At 35.6% G+C, this 22814-nt stretch overlaps 2 protein-coding genes across 3 annotated transcripts in view; one reads left to right on the top strand and one right to left on the bottom strand.

Moving 5' to 3' along the window:
- The window catches only part of LOC138716278 (uncharacterized), a 193713-nt gene that overhangs the window by 100315 nt on the left and 70584 nt on the right, over positions 1 to 22814 (bottom strand). The window lies entirely within an intron of this gene.
- On the top strand, positions 1341 to 21578 carry LOC138691294 (cuticle protein 7-like). Its single transcript, XM_069813131.1, has 3 exons — positions 1341 to 1513; positions 4941 to 5129; positions 17139 to 21578. Exons 1-3 carry the CDS (start codon positions 1451 to 1453, stop codon positions 17400 to 17402), a joined length of 516 nt encoding a protein of 171 aa, XP_069669232.1. The 5' UTR covers positions 1341 to 1450; the 3' UTR covers positions 17403 to 21578.

The following is a 22814-nucleotide window of genomic DNA, read 5'->3' on the forward strand; positions in this document are numbered from 1 at the left end:
GAGTAAAGCCACCTTCGAGTTCTTTCTCATTACTTGTTGCAAAAACTGTCTTAAATCCTTTTATGCTCGACCATACCGAAATGTAGTAATTATACACCTGGTAGCAGTCCTTTAATGCATGTCATTAAAGTACACCTACTCATTAAAGTACAGGTGTTCAGCCAATGACAAGTCAGCTTACAGGTGTTCAGCCAATGACAAGTCAGCTTTGTACCGTTATAAAACCGCAAGTATCGATTATTCTCGGATATGCAATCGAAAGAGAATTAGCGATAAGTCACGGAGGCTGGAAATCCAATACTGTCGCAGAAGGTTATGTTCTGTTACTATAATAATTACCGTTAATTGTAAATAATATTCAAATAAATTCAATTTGTCATCTCGTTTTTCAATGTCGAATTCAATAATCAAGGTTATATCAAGTTTAACGGGATTACATCAAGGTCAATGACATTATTGTTCCTCGGAAAAAATCAATACTTTCGCGTCTACGCACATCTCACAATTCACGACCTAGAACAAGGTCACTTCCGACCTTGTCAGATACAAATAAAATGTATACATCTGAATAATTTCAAGTTAGAAATATGGTCGAGCATAAAAAGTCGTATGAAACTTGCCTATAATGGTACATGAATATGAATATTATGAATATTATGAAACTCGCTTGCGCTCGTTTCATAAACATCCATACTTGCGTCTTAATTACTATCATTATAGTCTCGTTGCATAATGTACTATTAGCTCACAGCGATTCCACTCAATTTTTACACGGAACTCTCCAGTATTAGACTAAGTGTAACAATGAACGCGGCCTCCTGTCTGTAACTATCATGCATTGTGATAATGACAAAAGACAACGGCGTGGCGTCGCTTAGATCTGGTTAACGGCTCATTACAGCGATGTGAGTCATAAAACCTTAACGACCACATGATATTAATTGTTCCAGTTCCTCCGCTGTGAAACTTCCATTAGTTTATGGTGGAAATGATGTATAAAACCATTTTATTGTGACTTTACGTAATAATTAAATGTGAAATCTTGTTTCATAAACATTAGACTATTATTTGGTTACTTAGCTTCGATTGTCAAGCAAGTATGGCAGGGCACTCCTTAATAAAAGAGAAACTACAAGCTCTGATTTATATTTGAAACAAACTAAGCGGTTTCACGGGTACTCGAAACTGCTCACGAGATGTGAATCACCGGAACACTACTGCATATCACCAACACATTGTTGTGCGTGTTGCGGTCAACAGTGGGTGGTTATATATGACTGCGGCTTCCATTGATGTAACCAATCATCCGGGAAGTTACGAAAACTTCATGCATTTACAACCAAGCCGTTCAGGCAAAAGTGAAAAATTCCTTCACACATAACTTGGTAACTTAGATAATCAACCGCAGTGGGTGTCATTTATATATAAATGCACTACAGGGGATGTGCTGATGTCAGTTGGTGATCTTTTCGTCTTCAGAAAGACGTGGAATATAATGGCTTCCCATCACCAGGTATGTAGCTGGTGTCTTTTAGCCTTCAGAGATATGGTCGACAATTCTGTGATTGTGGTGTGCTGTGACGTAGCTTCAGGCGAAATGGGTAGGCAGTGAAGACTCAAAATAAATTTTACAAAAAAAAAAAAATCATGCAAGAGATGCGATGAAATTATTTTTTATCTGTGGTAAAACGAAAACAGTTGTCTGTCTATGATATACAAGGCCGTGAAAAATATGCTACGAGGATTTTTTAGCTTTGTCAGGAAAATTATAATCCGTAAAACAATGTCACAATAAGTAAAAATCATAAAATAATCTTAAAATTGTTACAAATTATAGCCCATTGGAATAAAATCGTTCCTAAAATTAAACTTTTGTTAGTGTTTGAATCGGTAGAGTGTGAATTTGGTAATGCGTTTAACTAGAGGGTTGGCACACTGGATCTTGAAAGGTCGCAGTGCTGGATCGTAGTGCTCCCCTCTCGAAATTCTATTCATTTTAATTCCTTAAATTGTGCAAAAACAATATAAGTGAATGGAAATCTAACAGAAATGTTGAAATAATTTTTTTTATATGTCGACATCCTGCAGTGGCGTAGCATGAAATTTTTAGCAGGGGAAGCTAACTCAAGTTGTCTTTCATGCAATATGAGAAAACATATTACAAAAATATAGTCTTAAAATAAATAGTAGTCAATGTCAAGTCAGCAGTCTGAAGATTGGTTGGAACCTCGTAAGTAACACCAATAATGCATGACCTCAAATGGTACGTAGTAAAATATGATTTCATGGTTTACACATATCTCTAACAAATAGACACGGTCATTTGTTTTTTAAATCGCACTTTTGTTCGTAAGTCAGTCTTGATAATAGAATTGTCCTAAAGAGTAATGTAAATTGGTGTCAGGAACTGTTATTTCACTCATTATTTATTATATCAGCCACAATGCACACTAACACTTCAACTAAACACAACTGACGAAAGGGATAACTCGGAAACTTTCAATGTAAAAGCTAGCTTCTTCCGTGCTTTGTGACCAGGGTAGTTTAGTTAGAAAGGGATGAAAAATCTGCGGGGTAGGTTACACAGAAGAATGAGTGAAAGAAACCAGTCTGCTTGGAAGCTGGTGCGTGCAGGCTTCTTGTTTACTGCTGCATCACAAATCATCCTTAGCTGCCGCATCACAATATTTAACGCATAAATATAAGCTCTATTAAAATTAATAAATAATTTTGTTCATAAACTGCAGGTTTATTATGAAATTATTATTAACTGGGGAAGCTGAGCTTTTTAGCTTACATTGACGCTACGCCACTGATATCCTGTCCCCGAATATTGTAAATCTGGTAATCTTATTTTAATGCAAAGTTTGGCATGTTCCGCAGGCGCAGCGATGATCACTGCCGGTGCGCAGAATGTTTGCAGTGTGTTGCGTGGCTTAAAAGTGACATTCAAAATGAAGGCTTAGGCCTATATTACACTATCAAATTCCTGTGTCACAGAAGTTTGATAAAATATATATGATAAAATCTTTTACAGTGTAATATAGCATCTTTGATCACATCTAGCTATAACATAATTATGTGATAAAAGTTATGGTCATCATAGTACCTTGGATAAAATCTGTGACTGAGAAGAAATAAAATAGCGGACATTAAATACACATGGTCTGTGAAAACCACAAAACTTTTAATATCACATTATGAGTCACATGAAATGTTTCAGCATCCATTATTAAATACTTAGTTGTTGTTGTTGTTTTCTAATGCCAAGCATTTGACAATAAAGTCATTTGACCTCTTGCACTCCAATATTTTTCAAAGATATTGTCATGGTTAGCCACTGACGCACAGATTTTGAGATGTTCTGAATCCATTTCTTGATCTGAGTCGCACAATGGACAGTTAGGAGAATGGTTAAATGACAAGTTGTAGCCGATTTAAGTGAACACCATATTTTAATGTTTTGGTGGCTACTTCATTCACACACAACCCCCAGAATGTCTGGAGGACCACACCTGCTGTTGGTCGACGGGTCCATTGGACCTAGCTGGGAGATCTTGTTGATCACCAGCTTTCCCTCCTTAAGCCACTGGAGGACGATTTTAGTGCCATAGCAGGTCAGCACTAGATTAAATACTTAGTATATATATATTTCACATCTTTATACTGAAGTTCTCTCAGTAGAGTTTGATGGATTTCTTTTGTATCTCTTCTCCCTACCCCAATCTCTAACTCAAATCGTCGGCTTCTTAGACTGTATATCTGCCAACCAACAAAAAAGAAATTTTACAGGGGAAACAAAAAACTGAGTATAAATTAATCTGAAACTTCACCACCTGTACTTTGGATTTGGTCCTAAAGTTTCAGAGTTAATTTAAGTTATACTCAGTTTTTTGTTTCCGCTGTAAAATATCCTTTTTGTCGGTTAAAAGTAGAGTTAGGCAATACGATTCTTTTTCAGAAGTCGATTCCAACGATTCAATCATACATTACGAATCGATTCTAACGATTCGTTCACGATTCTTCTCAGTCTGCGACTCCAACTATTCTTTTGAATCGTCAACGAGTTCACGATTCTTTCTACTCTGCGATTCCAACGATTCGTCAACAAACGACTTACAGGACACTTTCCTTTCAAACCACGCGTAGAACAAAAACGTTCTACATCTCTCGCATAGATGGCATAAGAGGCTAGACATTGGATTGTCTCTTTCTCATTGGCTGGAACCATTCAGCATGACCTCCATTAGTCTACAAAATTATCCAAGATGTTTCTAAATTATAATTTATCAACTGAACCTTATTACGAAGTACATTTTTTGCATTACATCTCTATTTAACTATGCAAATTTCAGGTTTGTGTTCATTATTTTCCATACTTAACAAATGCAGTATTTTGATTTCACTCTCGCTCGGGAGTATTCGGCACGGTTTGGAAATGTCCGTTGACAGGTTACATCAAACAAGTAAATAGAATCGTGGGTTACGATACCATGTCAATTCGTTACTATTCTTTTGAACGACGATTCGTTACGATTCTTTTGAACGACGATTCGTTGATACCATGAACCGATTCTTACGATTCTTTATTATTAGTCGTTCGAATGAACGATTCGTTCACGAATCGACCCAACTCTAGTTAAAAGGTTTACACTCTGAGCCGACGAAATACATTTTTTCTTTGATTTCTTCTTTAGTATTAATGCAATAACCATTACTGCATATTTATAGTTACAACAAGCATAGAAGTGTTGTGGATCCATTATTAGAACTGTAATGAAAGATATGATCAAAGTTTTGACATAGTGTAATATAGTCAAAATCTTGCATTTGATCATATATATTTGATAAAAAAATTTAATCATATTCTGTAACACAGAAATTTGATAGTGTGATATAGTCCTTACAGTTTATCAAGTACACAGCAGCATTTGTTTCAGGTATTGGTGATAACGGCTCTACTGTGGTGTAGCGTGTCGGCTCAGCATGGGTACAGCTACAGTTCGTTCTCCGGGCCTGTATCGGGCGCGATCCGTGAAGTGCCGGTCCCATACAACCACCACCACCACCAGCACCACGCTGCAGCCTCGCACCACAATGGTGCCTACAACCCCCGGGTCGATTATGTGGTAAGCACTCATGACGCACTCGTAAATATTATTTCTTAGAAATGGAACATGATTAGAGATGTCAGATTTCCGCAATCACGATAAATGCGAAATGTGCCCAAATGTTGTCAAAGTAAGTAATTTGATATTTAAACGGATGTTAAATACAGGGACATCATTTTATTTTTACTAACAATTTTAATATTAACTTGGCTATACCTCTGGATCAACACCGTTTGCTACCCCTTCCACGACTGGAGTTCGATGATACTGGCGTAATATATAAACAAATCACTTTACTAGGTATAGGAGGGAAGAAAAGTAGTTCATCCATTTACGTAAACTAGGAAATATCGCGCTTTTGAGTTTGATCATTTTCATTAGGTTTTTGTTTAATCAAAGTACAGTATAGTATTAACAATGAGTGTTTTTACTCACAAACTGAGTTGTCCATGTGGACGTATTCATTATGTAGTGTATATTATACTGTCTACAACACATTAGCGTACAATATAGAGGATGAAGTTAAATTTAAAAATAATCATAATATGGATATTTAAACACATTTTTTAAAATGGAGGCCGTTCATTTCGATACAGGCTTCAGTTCTAATGTGCATATTATCCCACTATAGATTATTGTACCTAATCCCAATTACCAGTTTCGTCTTTCGTACTAGTAACTCATGTTGAAATAACTCTGTACCTACTCTATAAAAGAATACCTTACGTACTGTAAATTCAATCTTCACTACTGCCCGATCCGAAAAGATAAAATTACTCAGACATACTATCTACTGTCCGTCCAAGTGGTTATGTCGTAGGGTCGTAGAAAGGGGGGAAATCACGTGACAGTTAATTACTTAACGAGGCCCTTCTATTTAAGTTATTTTAAAAGTTGTATGATATTACGTAGACGTCCAATTCCTAACAGAAATTAATGTTCTCAGAAAAGAGCTAAGTCAGCCCAGCCACTAGCTGGCGAATAAAAGCTGGTAGGGGAAACCGGGATACGACATAGGCAAATGGACGACAGTACCTGTGCGGAAATGATTTAATATTGAAAGCTCTTTCGTCACTGGAAAACGCGAACATATTTTTGGACCGTACTGTTTACTATGACCGTAAGACTAATATGACTGTATATGCGGTCTTGGATCTGTGTGGAGAACGGTTGAACTTCATTAGTAGAAGGGGTGGGAGTGAAGTACATTCAAAAACTAAGGTACAATAAAAATTGAAGTAAAAATAAAATGATGTCCCTGTATATTACGGTACTGTAGTTTTTTAATCAGCGATAAAATGCGAAATTGAGTAGGGGAGTAGTGGGTACAGTGAGACACAATATATTAAGACATACGTATGCAAGTGAAATTTCAAGTATTTTTAAAATCAAGTGCAATAGAAATATACATTAAAACATGGAATACGATAATACATAAACAGAAATGTTAATAGATAAAGGACATAATATACAATACGTGTTTGTAAAAAAAAATGCAAAAGTCTCACTGTTCCCTTTCAGGAGGGTAGAGTGAGACACCACAGTGTCTATTAACGGACATTGAAATGATTTACATTTATTTCAAAAGAAAATAAAGCTTGCTGTCTCTTTATCTTGCCATGTTCTGTAGACTTATTTGGAATCATTTTGATGTCTGACTTCGAAACCATTGAAACATCTGGAACATTTGGAAAAGTGAATTTTCCATGACTTTTCAAACTTTTGCGAAAAAATAAAATGAATTTTTGATGACAACAAAGCTTATAATTATAAAAATTTAATTTAATTCTTTATTATTTTTTAATATTTTCTTAAGTTTAGTGAATAATTTTTTATTTAAGAAACCATTAAAATGTAATGTATCAATTATTTTTAGCAATACTTCCTAAATTGGTTACTAGTATGTTCATTTTTAATGTTAGTTACCGGTAAATGTAATATAGTTACAGTTTATTTTTGCAAATCATTGGTAAATGGGAAAAGTGAGACGTCTCAGTGTACCCTTCAATGGCATGTCTCACTGTTCCCTTTACGCATAGTTCGTTTAAAAATGGCGCCATCACTTCAAAATCAAAACAAGAAAGACGAAACTTTGCCAAACATAACGTCAAATACCATAGTATTTGGTAACAAAACATTCATATTTCTATTTCATTTGTATATCCAATATAACCTTCATTAAACACAAGCCAAAAGTTTACTTCTAGAGTGAAAAATTATTCATTATTTTTTCATCACTCACCTTTATAACTAGAATCAAATCGAGTATGAAAATACTGTTACTTTACTCATGCAACATACAAATCCACTGTTACAAACATTTCAACATCAAAATTTACCATCTAATAAAAAATGTCTCACTGTTCTCCCTGTCTCACTGTACCCACTTCTCCCCTAAAGATGCGAAATGTACGTGTTTCTGCGAAATAAGAACGAAATTTCATTTTATGAGACTTTCTGTGTTTTTGTTTTAAAAAATCAGAATCCAGCCTATCTAAAGCTACATTTACACGGTTAAACCATTCATGCGCAAAACTGTATTAAAATGTTTTGTTTGAAATATCTCAAAGAATAACCCTCTGAAATTAATCACATTACTTATGGTTCACCCTTATGATGATACTGATAACGTAACAATGCTAAACCGCCATGTAATTATAATTATTATAGACAAAATGGAAAGAAACAGCTGACAGTTCCAATCTTCTTTTGAGTTACCGCACGATTCCAAATTTCTGCTAACGGTAATAGGCCTACATCTATAAATGTTCTACAACCTTTACCAACGCCATCATTTTCTAAATGTACATTTTCCTATCTGAAAATAGTAAAACAAAATAGAGAAATAAATTGTTACATTTTGAAGATGATTTACTTTGAGTATGTCATCCGTAAAGAATGATTTTATTTCTTCGCAGTCTCTTCCCAGCAGACTATGGAAGCGTAGCGGAGGGCCACAAGAAAGGATCGTACTGTAAGGTCACTTGTTAAGTTGTGTAAATAACACGAAGCAAAAACATCGCAAAATGAAAGAAGTGAGTCGCTAAATCTACTATGTTCGATCAGGTGTGTCGCGATCCAAAAAAGGTTAGGAACGTCTGTGCTAGAATACCTGCTTACCACTACGAGAACGGGCGGTTTGATCGCCGGCGGTGGCTGAAATTGAACTTAAGAGTCGGAAGATGAAGATTTTTTTCCAGAGTATCCCGTTTCCTACAAGTTTACAAAATTAATGTACAATAGTGGGGAGGGGGAAAGAAAAAAACCGGCCCGACCCTTGTAGCTGATTTCAGAGCCTTGTTCACTACAGAGCCACGATAGACTGGTAACTAAGACTTCCGTGGTTCGAATCCTGCCTGGGACGGAAACTTTTTTTTTTGTTCCTTATTCAAATTTATTCCCAATACTTTTCGATTGCAGCGATATTTTACTACTATATTATTCCCAAAACATGAATTTTACCAGCTTATTTTCTAATGGCTTTCGAAATGGGCTACGTCAGCAGTCGAAACTGCAACAATTTCAATAGATTACTCGCTATCTTGTGAATGTGGGCGTGGCTCATTTCGGGGACTTCGATTATTCCGTCGATCCGGTTTTTTTTGCCACTACTGTACTAAACTCTCCAATTGAGATTTGCTTTCCCATCGTTGCATTCCATAAAAACTTAGGATGTCTCAAGAGAAATGTAAAATACTTCAGAATAATATAGTTTTGGTTAATCTATATCGATTTAACCTGATATATCTATGTATGAAATGTAACTGTTGGGAAGCTGCTGATGGGCGAACTTTTAAATGGAGAGAAGCATTATAGACGTATTTCAACCTTTTAGAACATTGTGATATGATGCTTTATTGAAAATGCTGCATTTTGTGTTGTTTCAGTAAGTTTATTTCATAATTGAATAAGAAAATAAAATAGTTACACAAGATAAATGCCCTTCTTATCGATTAACATAAAGCTAGAAGGAATCTTCGATTGGAAAAAAGTCGTCTGTATTCCTCAACAGCAGCCAAAAACAGAATGCATGCCTGCATATTAACTATGCGAATACACGAATTAAATGTCAAGTGAACGTGTATTCAGTTGTGTTGCGCTGGCGTTTTGTGCTCAGTGTGCATACTTTAAGTATAGTACACAGAACCGAAAGACGTTCCAGTATTTCTCCCCTTACTTTCTTCCCAACTGTTAGGCTTCGGACACAGATACGAGTATATCAATATAGGTTAACCCAAACTACATTATCCTGAAGTATTTTACATTTCTCCTGAGACAACATGTATATGGCCCAGACTAAGATACGAGTTTCGATGGATGGCCTGCCGGAACTACCATTTTATGACACGTTCACAACCGTGCAAGAGTTATACAGGGACATCATTTTATTTTTACTTCAATTTTTATTGTATCCGAGTTTTTTAATGTACTTCACTCCCACCCCCTCTACTAGTAAACTTCCAAACGTCCTCCACACAGAAGCAAGGCCGCGTATGCAGTCAAAGTGCCTTACGGTCATAGTAAACAGTATTGAGTTAAGTGAGTATAGTACATTTCAGAAATATGTTCGAGGTTTCCAGTGACGAAAGAGCTTTCAATATTGAATCATATTTTTGTACATGTACTGTCGTCCGTTTGCCTACGTTGCATCCCGGTTTCCCCCACCCCCTTCTGCTCGCCCCTCTGTAAAGGCCAGTGGCTGTGGGCTGTCTTAGCTCTTTTCTGAAAACATTAATTTCTGTTAAGAATTGGACGTCTACGTAATATTATACAACTATTTAAAATAACTTAAATAAAAGGGCCTCGCTAAGTAATTAACTGTCACGTGATTCCCCCCTTTCTACGATCCTGCGACATAACCACTTGGACGGACAGTACATAGCATGTCTGAATAATTTTATCTGTGCAGGTCGGGCAAACGTGAAGATTGAATTTACAGTACGTAAGGTACTCTTTTATAGGGTAGGTACAGAATTATTTCAACATCAGTTACTAGTACGAAGGACGAAAATGGTAATTGGAATTAGGTGCAATAGTCTATAGTGCGATAATATGTACAAAAGAACTGAAGCCTGTATCGAAATGAACGGCCGCCATTAAAAAAAATGTGTTTAAATATCCATATTATTATTATTTTTCAATTTACCTTCATTCTCTATATTGCACGCTAATGTGCTGTAGATAGTATAATTTACATGCATAATGAATACGTTCGCATGGATAACTCAGTTCGTGAGTAAAAACACTTGTTAATACTATACTGCATTTGGATTAAACAAAAACCTAATGAAAATTATCAAACTCACAATTGCGATATTTCCTAGTTTACGTAAATGGATGAACTACTTTTCTTCCCTCTTATACCTAGTAAAGTGATTTGTTTGTATTTTATCATCGAACTCCAGTCGTGGAAGGGGATAGCAAACGGTGTTTCCGGTTCTCAACCGTTAATGCAGAGGTATGGCCAGGTTAATATTAAAAATGTTAGTAAAATTAAAATGATGTTCCTGTAGAAATGTTCAATTTTCATGGTGTAAGAAATATTCTTGGCTAACATGGTGCTCTGAGACAAATAAGTTATACTGTTATACCTTCATTCTGTTTGGGGGTGAAAATGAATGGTCATCATCTTCTTGTAGGACGTGTCACAAAAAAGTTGATAGAAAAGCCGAGAAACATCTGCTCTATAAAAATATATAAGGCAGCAGATTTTTTCAGCCTACTCAGTATTTAAAGCTTAACTTCGCAACTGATACATGCGCATGTTTTTGAGCGTAAATTTAAACATGCTTAGTTTTCAAAGTTCAGTTGATCAGAAACCGATATGGATGTGAAAAATTTCGCGTTTAAAACGAGACTTGTCTATCAAAATGAGAAATATAATACAAACTAGTTCTGAAGGAAAAAGCTACCAATGGATATTGCAATAGTGACTCAGGTCTCTCCAGAAACCAACCAGCAAGAAAATTGAACCACGCTTCTTAAAATATTTTGTTTTTATAAGCATAATAGCAAACTTCATTTCAGTAACAAAAATGTCGCCGTTACGTCACGTCACTTGATATATCGATTAGGTATATAGAAAGTGTTGCAGTATGACCGCAGCATTACGTAAAGCACGGTGACCACATGGTCCAGCCGTGACGCCTCGCAGAGAGAGTGAGAGCCACGCCTCGGTAAGCCCGCTCCACTCTTGTGGTTTCACTCGGATGCAACAAAGTCAACAAAATTTGCGACTGCTCAACCCACTTTCCAGCAATTAGTATCAGAGCTGTCGATTAGTTCCGAGGAATGTCACGGACCCACCTCCGGTATATCACACTCGCACTATCTTCAAGAAATACAGTACCCAACACTCAAATATTGTGTTGTATTCTTGTACCTTATCTTGCCCGTCCGGCAGCTCCGTGAACCGGGTTCGATCCCGGTAGGTGACTAGGCAGCCTACTTGTGTTACTGTCAAACTTGCCTCAAGTTCTCCGTTAAGTCTTTTGCTCCATTATGTTGGGGCGTACGATGTTCACGAGTTCCTGGAAGCACTGCCTGCTGGATCGCATCCTATAGCTGCGTAAACTGCCTGCTCAATAGAAGTTATTTTACCGCTAGGTGGAAGGCAGTGCCCACCGCTATAAGAGTCCGTGGATATCCAAGGACTCTGACCGCTATTAATATTATCAGTATATGCAGCCATGAAGCTCTTATCATCCAGTCTGCTGTCGAAAAATCTGAAAGTTAGAATTTATAAAACAGTTATATTACCGGTTCTTCTGTATGGTTGTGAAACTTGGACCCTCACTCTGAGAGAGGAACATAGGTTAAGGGTGTTTGAGAATAAGGTGCTTAGGAAAATATTTGGGGCTAAGCGGGATGAAGTTACAGGAGAATGGAGAAAGTTACACAACACAACTGCACGCATTGTATACTTCACCTGACATAATTAGGAACATTAAATCCAGACGTTTGAGATGGGCAGGGCATGTAGCACGTATGGGCGAATCCAGAGTGTTAGTTGGGAGACCGGAGGGAAAAAGACCTTTAGGAGGCCGAGACGTAGATGGGAGGATAATATTAAAATGGATTTGAGGGAGGTGGGATATGATGATATAGACTGGATTAATCTTGCTCAGGATAGGGACCGATGGCGGGCTTATGTGAGGGCGGCAATGAACCTTCGGGTTCCTTAAAAGCCATTTGTAAGTAAGTATATGCAGCCATAGGATGTGATCCAGCAGGCAGTGCCTGGAAGAAAGCTGACATCCGATAGTACTAAAAAAAAGTGACAGGAGATTCCTTCTATAATTGCGTGAAACTGTGTGTTCGTGATTGTTTTTGAAAGCATGGTCGGAATTGTAAGGATGTTTGGGATTGGAATTAATAAAATGTGTTGATATTTCTTTTCAGTTGTCTTCACACTCCCCGCATTTAGGCTAAATTTAACAAGGCGGAGCCTTCTCGTTAACTAGGCCTGCTTCATAATCGCTTCCTTAATCCATGAGGCCTAGTCTCGAGACAACAGTGCAATTGATAGTCGAAACGATTCCCACATCAATATAACGCCAATGAGTTGTTTAAACTATAATAATAATAATAATAATAATAATAATAATAATAATAATAATATGTTATACGGTTTAGGCCGAAATTTTGCAAGGGGTTCGCCAAAATTTTTTCCTAATGGCGGATTTCGAGGTTGTTTTTTTATTGTTATATTATAATTACTACAAGTTACACCTAGAATATCGAAATGCAGCAATTATCAGTGTGGAGAGTGACATTCTTGCTAATAGCAGTGTCAAACCTTCTCTACTTAAACGCCATTTCTACTCATTTTCAATTACAGAAGAGTTATAAATCTTTGTTATTAATTAGATTTTAGTTAGTTTAAATAAAGAGTTCCCAGTATTAGTGAATAAAGTCATAACAGCCTTATTACCAGGGAAAGGATTTATATGTAAATACATATTTACTTATAAAGCTAATATAATTTATATTTTGCATTATCTTTATGTTTCACAATGTGTAGGGTTGAAAAATCCTACTTTTATTTTCCATATTTTTCCATATTTTAGAGTTTAGTACGTATTTTCGTTAATTTCCATATATTTTCCATATTTCATATAAAACAGTCCATATTATATTAGGTTTAACAATAAAACAAAACAAAATTCCATTAACTTTTAAAAATACATTTCAACAATAGAGATTTAAACACATGTTCAGTAATCCCTTTAACATCAGAGTTATTTGAAAATTAGCAGTCCTATCAACAATGGGAAAGTAAGTTACAAAACTGTATTAATTTAATTTAAAATTTTTAACAGACTTCAGTTGTGCAGCTCAACAGTTAAATGCCAGTCAGAGTACACATAGGTTCAGTTTTGTAAATCATACTATAAAGACGGTAAATATGCCAAAAGTACGTCATTCAGTCAATTTAAAATCAAAACTAACAAGTTACATTTCAGAATTTAAAGAAGATGGTTTATCAACTGACAATAAAATATTATTTTGTAATTTGTGTCAGTGTGCAGTATCATCTACACAAAAGTTCCTGGTGCAACAACACATTACAACTAGTAAACATCAGGCCAACAAACAACTAAATTCCAAGCAGAGACAATTGTTTTTAACACAACCAACAACATCGAATGTAAGATCTGAGTTTAACATCGACCTGTGCCGTTCTCTCATCTCTGCTGATATTCCTCTCTACAAACTAAAGAATAAGGTCTTCAGGGAATTCCTTGAAAAATATACTCAACATACAATCCCGGATGAGTCAACACTTAGGAAGACGTATGCTCCATCCATCTACGATGAGACAATACAGAAGATAAGAGATGAAATTAAAGATAGTTCAATTTGGGTTTCCATTGATGAGACTCCCGACAAAGAAGGTAGACTTGTTGGTAATGTAGTTATCGGTTTGTTAAGTGAACAATATTCTGAACGAATTCTTTTACATTGTGATGTTCTAGAAAAGTGCAATAACAAAACTATAGTTAAACTGTTCAACGAAGCTATGGGTATCCTGTGGCCAAAGGGTATTATGTACGATAATGTGTTATTCTTTATTAGCGATGCTGCCCCTTATATGGTCAAAGCTGGACAAGCATTATCTGTTGTATATCCTAAATTGACTCATTTTACTTGTGTGGCGCATGCATTTCATCGTGTGGCAGAAGTGGTCAGAGACAATTTCCCTAAAGTAGATTTGTTGATTTCATCAGTGAAAAAAGTATTTCTCAAAGCTCCCAGTAGAGTTAACGTGTTGAAAGAAATGTACCCTGAAATTCCATTGCCACCAAAGCCAATTTTAACTAGATGGGGTACATGGCTAGAAGCAGTTGAATATTATGCCGAACATATAGACTCTATTAACAATGTTCTCCTTGCATTGGACTCTGAAGATGCAGTCTCAATTGATACTGCGAAAACAGTTACCTGTGACATAAGTGTGAAGAATGACTTAGCTCACATTCAGCATACATTTTCATGCATCATAAAAACGCTCAAAAGTCTCCAAAATAGGCACCTTTCACTATCTGAAAGCTTTGAAATTATAAATAGTACTGTGGAACAACTGAATCGTGGTAGAGGTAAAGTTGCAGATGCAGTAAGAGCTAAGGTGGACACTGTACTTTCAAAAAACCCTGGATATGAAGAACTACAAAAGGTTGTTGCTGTGATGAGTGGTGAATCAACAGTGAAGATTAACTTGGACTTATCCCCAGCAGACATTGTGAAATTGAATTATGTACCAGTTACTTCTTGTGACGTCGAACGCTCTTTTAGTCAGTATAAATCTATCCTCAGAGACAATAGAAGAAGATTCACTTTTCAGCACTTGAAAGAAATGTTTGTAACCTATTGTTATGGTAACAGACAATAAAAATTGTGTTTTGTTGAAACTACATTGGAAGATAAGGTACGTCCATTATATTTTTTGTTTAGTTTGATTAAAATGTACCAATATTTAACGTACATAGTCATTTTTTTTATAATTTTAAGTCCATATTTAATTCCATATTTTGGTAAAAATCCATATTTAATTCCATATTTTGGTAAAAATAACTACATATATATTTACATATTTCATATATTTTTAGTCCATATAAATCCGTTCCCTGCTTTCATCCTCATATTTGTGCGAGAGGACTTATTCTTAATATAAATAAATAAATAGATAAATAAATAAATAAATAAATAAATCCAGAAATAGACTTTGTGCTGAAAATGGTTTGAGTCGCTTTCCTTGCCTAAGTGTCGTTAGGGTTAACGCGAGATTCACAAGGGGAAAAATTAAGCTTTGAGGTCCTAGGATGAAGTCAAGTCGTAACAGTGACGTATCTTGACTCTGTGCAACGTCACTCTAGACCAGGTACCGTATGTCAATTTATGCCCACAAGAGCAAGCGCGTGCTTTAGAGCCCAGGAGAGCCTGAGCGCTTTACAGCGGAAAGGAAAGAGACAGACGAAAGAGGTAGTATATGCCGCTTGGTCGAGCTATATTCAGGGATGGCCAGCACTGATTCAATGGATGAAGGGAAGAGAATTTATTAAAAATGTATCCATGTTAATTTTTAGATTTGCCTGAGAAGTATAAGTGCATTATAAGAATGTAAGTTTTAATTTTAATGCTCATTTTTCACAAGTTTGATTTTTTTATTCAAAAGAAATATTTTCTCAACTTTTCGTATAGAAAAGTGAAATTTTCAGATATAGGCATATTTATTTAGTAGCCTTACAGAATGTTTTCGTAAATCTAATATACCGTAGACCTACATACGTATTACTGAAGATAGTGTATTGAACATTTTGAAAATATTCGCATGGAAATTGTTTGTAAGGAAATGAATTAACAAAGTAACTACTGTTACATCATAAGTAAGAGATATGTGCCCATGTGTTGTAAAAATGTCAGCTCTATAGCTTCAGCAGATTTCGAGAAAATAATTTAATATTCTGATGATAGGAAGTTGCTCACAAATATCACCTTAAAAGCATAATGCGATAAGAGTTTTGTTATGTAATATTAGTTACACTTAAAACAGATACAGTACCTAGGTAACTTTGCTTTGTACTGTAATACTGTTTTGATTAGTTTATTGATTACTTTTGTAAGGATAAAGATACCATCAATATAAATTCCAACTTATCATGTCATACTCAATCTCTTTCTTTGGAATATCACTTTCTTTATGAATGATGTGTTTCATCCACTTAATACAGTATAATATTATACTACCATGGAATTTAAGTGAATATTCCTTCTTAACTCTCTATTATGTTATTAAGATTTAAAACACAAGTGCAATATTAAGAAATCAGTGTTAGTACTTTTGTTTTACAGACAATATAGATAATATTAAATAGAAAGAAGCCATATAAAAATAACGACATAAAATTTCACGTTCCGTTTGAAGTTTGTGCACCACTGTTTTCTTAATCCAAACAGGTTGCTTATTCATATACACAACCCTTCCTCTTTCCATACTTAGCGCTTGCTGCCCGCGCTCGACGTCAATGTCAGAAAAATGCGCTTGTTTTGACATCACTGCTCTAGACCAATATTACGACCATGATTGAAACACACGTATTGTATCCATGCCTTTGGTTTTGTGTTTGTAAATACATGACCTCGAATTTGTATTTTGTATCTATAAATTTTAATAATACATTGAAATAAATTTGATGTATTTTCAAGACTTCAAATTCATAACCAAGAACTGATGTCAACAAAACTACAGAAGTGACCTGCTTCCGATACGGGTCTCCTTTCGCAGCACTGTATGTCGGTTTGAAACTTGGAAAAATTACTTTATTCTGTTTTATTTATAATCTATAGAGAAATTCATAATTCTAATGTAAGAAATGTGCAGTATCATGCAGTCCTTAAAAGAAATGTTTCAGCAGACACAATTTTATAATGTCTCTAGCCAGCTGCAGCGTCTATAATCAATTTCATGCGTCGAGGTCTAGTTGTTTCGTGTCCGCCGTAACAATGACGTGAAGCCTTGTCTTGCAGGCGAAGCCAGACTACACGTTCGCATACGGCGTGGAAGACCCACTGACAGGCAACTCCCAGAACCACAAGGAGACGCGAGACGGGGACGTCGTGAAGGGGCAATACACCGTTCTGGACCCCGACGGCACCACTCGCACCGTCACCTACACGGCGGACCCGCAGAACGGCTTCCAGGCCACAGTGCACCATTCAGCACCCAGCACCAATGTGCACCGCCACGTGCCGGCACCAACGCACCAGCACCACGGCGCTGATTACCACTGACCGCCACTCATCCTCGACTTGCATAACTAAGTCTGAATAATTTATTTATTATAAATACAGGGGATTCAAAAGGAAAGGGTCATACGTTGAAGGTGTTATTATGGGCAATTCTAAAGAAAAAAAATATATAAACATATGTCTTGTTCTCAACGGTTTCCGAGAAACAGCTTTTGAAAATAACAGACATGAGTTTCTTTTCTTCCTCCGCATAATTATTCACACTGATGCAGACGCACATTCCAGCCGGTCTGTGATCCAGTACTTCAGTGAAACCTATGCTGGACGTTGGATCGGTCGTGGTGGTGTCATTTCTTGGCCACCGAGGTCACCCGACCTTACACCATTTGTTGTGGAGTTGGCTATAGAGCGAAGTCTACAAGCGCAAAGTAGAAACAAGGGTGCAATTGCTCGCCCGCGTTTTAAATGTTTGTGAACACATTAAGGAATGTTCGAACCAGCTCAAATTAGCAATACGGCATTTTTAAACAAAATAATAGTGATAATAATTTATTTTATTTTACTTGACAGAGTTAAGGTCTTGAGGCCTTCTAGTTCACTAAATTAAATTAAACACAACATACAGGTAACGGCCTCTTAATTTATTATCACCAGCACTGTTCCCGTTCCTTATGATTTCGATTGGTTGTCTCCAAAACCATTGAGAATAAGACATACGTTTATACAATGTTTTTACTTTAGAATTGCCCATACTATCACCCCTCAACGTATGGCCATTTTCTCCAGAATCACCCTGTATGTCCTTTCACATTAACCAGAGTTCCTGTATAAACAGAGTAGGTCAGTATTTCTCTTTATAAAGTATGTAACACTTATTTTTAAAAGCAACGGTTCTCAATTTATAGCATTATTTTATCAATACCAAAACGCGTCGCCCTGTATTTTCTAGTGATTGGATTACGAAAGTTTTGTGTTTTGGACCAGATTATAGAAATTTAATTTCTTCTTAGTTTAGGAATTAACTAAAAACTCTATTCTCAGGCCCGTATGTAGAAATCTGGCCTCATCTACTTATGAAGTAATCTGTCTTTATCCAAGGTTTGCAGTATACTTATGAAAACATACTTCACAACATCAATGATAACCAAAACATTTATTTTTGGCACGGTACGGTACTTATTTGGATCTATTTTAGATGACTAGCTGATAAGTCGTTCTTTCAACAACATATTATATAATTCGACTTACTACTTAAAATTTGTGTAGTAGTTACTTGCCAATACGTACTGCGTAAATGTAAATATAAGAAAAAATAATAATTTACGTGATATAGTTTTCGAAAAATTTAGTGTTGGCAAAAACATTAATTACTAATACAGACCTGCCATTTGGCAGAACACTACAGTATGTACTATTTAATTCACAACAATTCATGAAGCCAATTCTTACTAAAACCTGGTGTAAAACTTTTTCACTTCATACTGTGTTTTTAATCAGCTAGGCCTACAGTATTTAAACTTTCGTCTGTTAGTCTAAATTAAATGTGATAAAAAATTGAAACATTTCAATTTTATATTACTGCAGTCTCTTTGTCATGTCTGAGCAGTATTCTGTAAACACGTAGCAAACTCATGGACCAGTCCATCGAAATGGATCTACAAGAGTAACTTGACAAGAAACGTAACTTTCATTCTACATGCAAGGTGGGGCTTTTTCAACTATTTTCAAATTACCGGTACGATGAAACTTTATAGAGGGACTAATAGTAATTTATTTACACCTTTTGATTTTGTTTGTTTGAACAACTGAAGTTATTTTTTAAATCGCATCCTTCAGGTGACCTCCTCCATTCGCAATGCACTGCTAAAGTCACTTCTGGAAACTTTTCATGACACGAACACAAAACCCATGATCAATGAGTTAAATTTTATGCATAATCTTGTTTTTCAACTCTTGAATATATTTTAATCTACGTGAGAAAACCCTATGTTTCAAATATACTCGTAAGAAAAAATCTGAGCTGTCAAATCTGGTGAACGCAAGGGCCATGGGATATCATATACGCAGACTAGGGCTGGGGTTATGGCTATGTTGCACTGCAACTCTTCCGATATTTTCTGCGGTCCTTACTGTCTTTTTATGAGGATAAGATTTGTTTTGAACTATTCCATCTTCGCACCAATGACTTAGCCACTCAATTATTGTTTTGCGTTAAGGAACAGATTACCTGCCATCTTGGTCACTGAATTCTCTTCGAAAAGCACGTTGAACGTATACAATTATTGATTTTTTTTTATAAACTGCTCCAGACAGAAAACGAGTTGCGGAATCAATGAACGCTCCTTTGCAAACTAAACCCAAAGTTATGAACCAACTGTTGCTACCTTCATTTTTGTCGCCATGGTCTTCATTACTTATTAGAATATACCTAAAAACAGTTGGTCGAAAATGCCCCAGCCTGTAAACCTATATTTAAGAAAGAAGACCCGTGGTAACTGAAATTAGGCGCATATTGAAGGGCACTGTTGCCACTATTTACCGAATTGCGTAACTATAACTCCACTATATTTTCTATCAACAGTGGACAATAATTTTTTTTCGAGAATCTACTATTAGAAACTAACATTATATCGTATTAATTTAATATGAAATATTTTATATTGAAATTTAAATATTGGTTATTTACCTTAAGTCTTATACAGTATGAGCAGTATGTTTTACCAAAATTATTTTTAATTACGTTAAACGTTGCAGCAACTGATTGTTCCCATGGAAATTCCTGCCTCTCCCACTAACGTTACAGCATCATCTGCTGCCACGCGTTTTTTTTTTAAAGATAAGTATAAGTAGGTATATATAGCTATAGTATTTTTTCCCTAACAGTATTATTTTCACATTAAAGAAAATTCTATTAATAAACTGATATTTAGACAGCTAAAAATAACTAGACATGCGACGATAACTTGATTTCCACATTATTGTTGCTCGATATAGACACTCGATACACGGTACCTATTACATGTTTACACCTTACGCATTTATTAAAATGACGGCTTCTTAGATTTAAGCAAGTTTAGTCGGTGTTACGTAGCAGACGAGAATTACAGAACCAAAAAACTAATTTGTGCAAACTTGTCAATTTTACCCTATAAAGTACTGCTGTTAAGATGAGAGCATACACGTTATCCTATCATTGTGATAATAACTGATCTGATTTAAAGTCAAACAACCACAACAATGTAACTAGTAATGAAAAATTATTGGTCATATTTCCCAAATAATTATCGATTATATTCGATATCGCTATAAATCGAAAGTATCGAGAGTAATTTCTACATTATTATCGATTATATACAATATCGCTAAAAATCGAAGGTATCTTCGTATCGAGAGTAATTTATTTCTGTCCATGCAAATAACCTGTTACTTTTCGTCTATAAATTCTAAAAAGGAATATAATTTATGCGGATGAGACCATTTCCCTTCGTGGTATCCAAACTCACGTTCTACCCCTAGCTGTCTTTTGGAGTGCATTCGAAGGACGCAGTATCTTTTACTTACATTACTTACAATAATAACAAGAATGATTCCAACCGCAAGAAACATCTGTCAAAAAACTGATTTTTTGGACGCAATTAGAAACCAATGTGTCGTTCATAACTGTATTAATATAACTTGAGGACCGTTTTTGCAAAACTTGCTAACTGAAAAAACTAAATATTACAGAAGAGACAAATCACTATAGCAAGCAAGTTTTGCTGTAACTCTCACTTATAGCAGGAAGCAAGTTTTGAAAAAACAATCACACTTTGACACACTACAATGAAGAGAAATAACCAAATTTTACTATGACGAGTTGAACATCATGTAGAGGCCTGCCTTATGTTAACGAATCCATCAAAATCTCAATTTTGCAAATTTTGCAGTTAGCAAGTTTTGCAAAAACGGTCCTCAATTTGATATTGGTAGTACATGCAAAGGTTTATTGTGTACCATCCTCCTATTTTCACTGAACTGTATTCTTGGTAGCGTATTAGCTTCTTCTAACTGTTCAACCTTCTTTCTAGTCAGATATATGGATATGAAGTCAGTATAATAATTACGACTGAAGTAATTTAAGACTTAGAGACCATAAAGGTGGCATGGATAATTCGGGAATTTTAAGTGTACAGAATTATGTAATCAATTATGTACAGCAGTTAATAAATAAAATATCATTAAGTTATAATCAGTCTGATGTATAGTAAATACTCAATGTACTTCATGTCTCCATCCCGTTCCTGCTTACAGTGGATGATTACAAGAAGCTTAAATGCGATGCTTTGAATGTTGAAATCAATGAAGAGGTCAGTAAGTATGATTAATTAATTCGGAACATTTAGAAATCTATGAAAAGGTCAATATGATTCAGTAACTAGGAACACATGTCGAAATCTATGAAGAGGTCAGTATGATTCAGTAACTGGGAACACATGTCGAAATCTATGAAGAGGTCAGTATAATTCAGTAACTAGGAACACATGTCGAAATCTATGAAGAGGTCAGTATGCATGATTCATTAATTGGGAACATTTAGAAATCTATGAAAAGGTCAATATGATTCAGTAACTAGGAACACATGTCGAAATCTATGAAGAGGTCAGTATGATTCAGTAACTGGGAACACATGTCGAAATCTATGAAGAGGTCAGTATAATTCAGTAACTAGGAACACATGTCGAAATCTATGAAGAGGTCAGTATGTATGATTCATTAATTGGGAACATTTAGAAATCTATGAAAAGGTCAATATGATTCAGTAACTAGGAACACATGTCGAAATCTATGAAGAGGTCAGTATGATTCAGTAACTGGGAACACATGTCGAAATCTATGAAGAGGTCAGTATGTATGATTCATTAATTGGGAACATTTAGAAATCTATGAAAAGGTCAATATGATTCAGTAACTAGGAACACATGTCGAAATCTATGAAGAGGTCAGTATGATTCAGTAACTGGGAACACATGTCGAAATCTATGAAGAGGTCAGTATAATTCAGTAACTAGGAACACATGTCGAAATCTATGAAGAGGTCAGTATGCATGATTCGTTAATTGGGAACATTTAGAAATCTATGAAAAGGTCAATATGATTCAGTAACTAGGAACACATGTCGAAATCTATGAAGAGGTCAGTATGATTCAGTAACTGGGAACACATGTCGAAATCTATGAAGAGGTCAGTATGTATGATTCATTAATTGGGAACATTTAGAAATCTATGAAAAGGTCAATATGATTCAGTAACTAGGAACACATGTCGAAATCTATGAAGAGGTCAGTATGATTCAGTAACTGGGAACACATGTCGAAATCTATGAAGAGGTCAGTATAATTCAGTAACTAGGAACACATGTCGAAATCTATGAAGAGGTCAGTATGTATGATTAATTAATTCGGAACATTTAGAAAT

This window comes from Periplaneta americana, chromosome 16 (assembly GCF_040183065.1).
Source record: "Periplaneta americana isolate PAMFEO1 chromosome 16, P.americana_PAMFEO1_priV1, whole genome shotgun sequence".
NCBI classification, from domain to species: Eukaryota; Metazoa; Arthropoda; class Insecta; order Blattodea; family Blattidae; genus Periplaneta; species Periplaneta americana.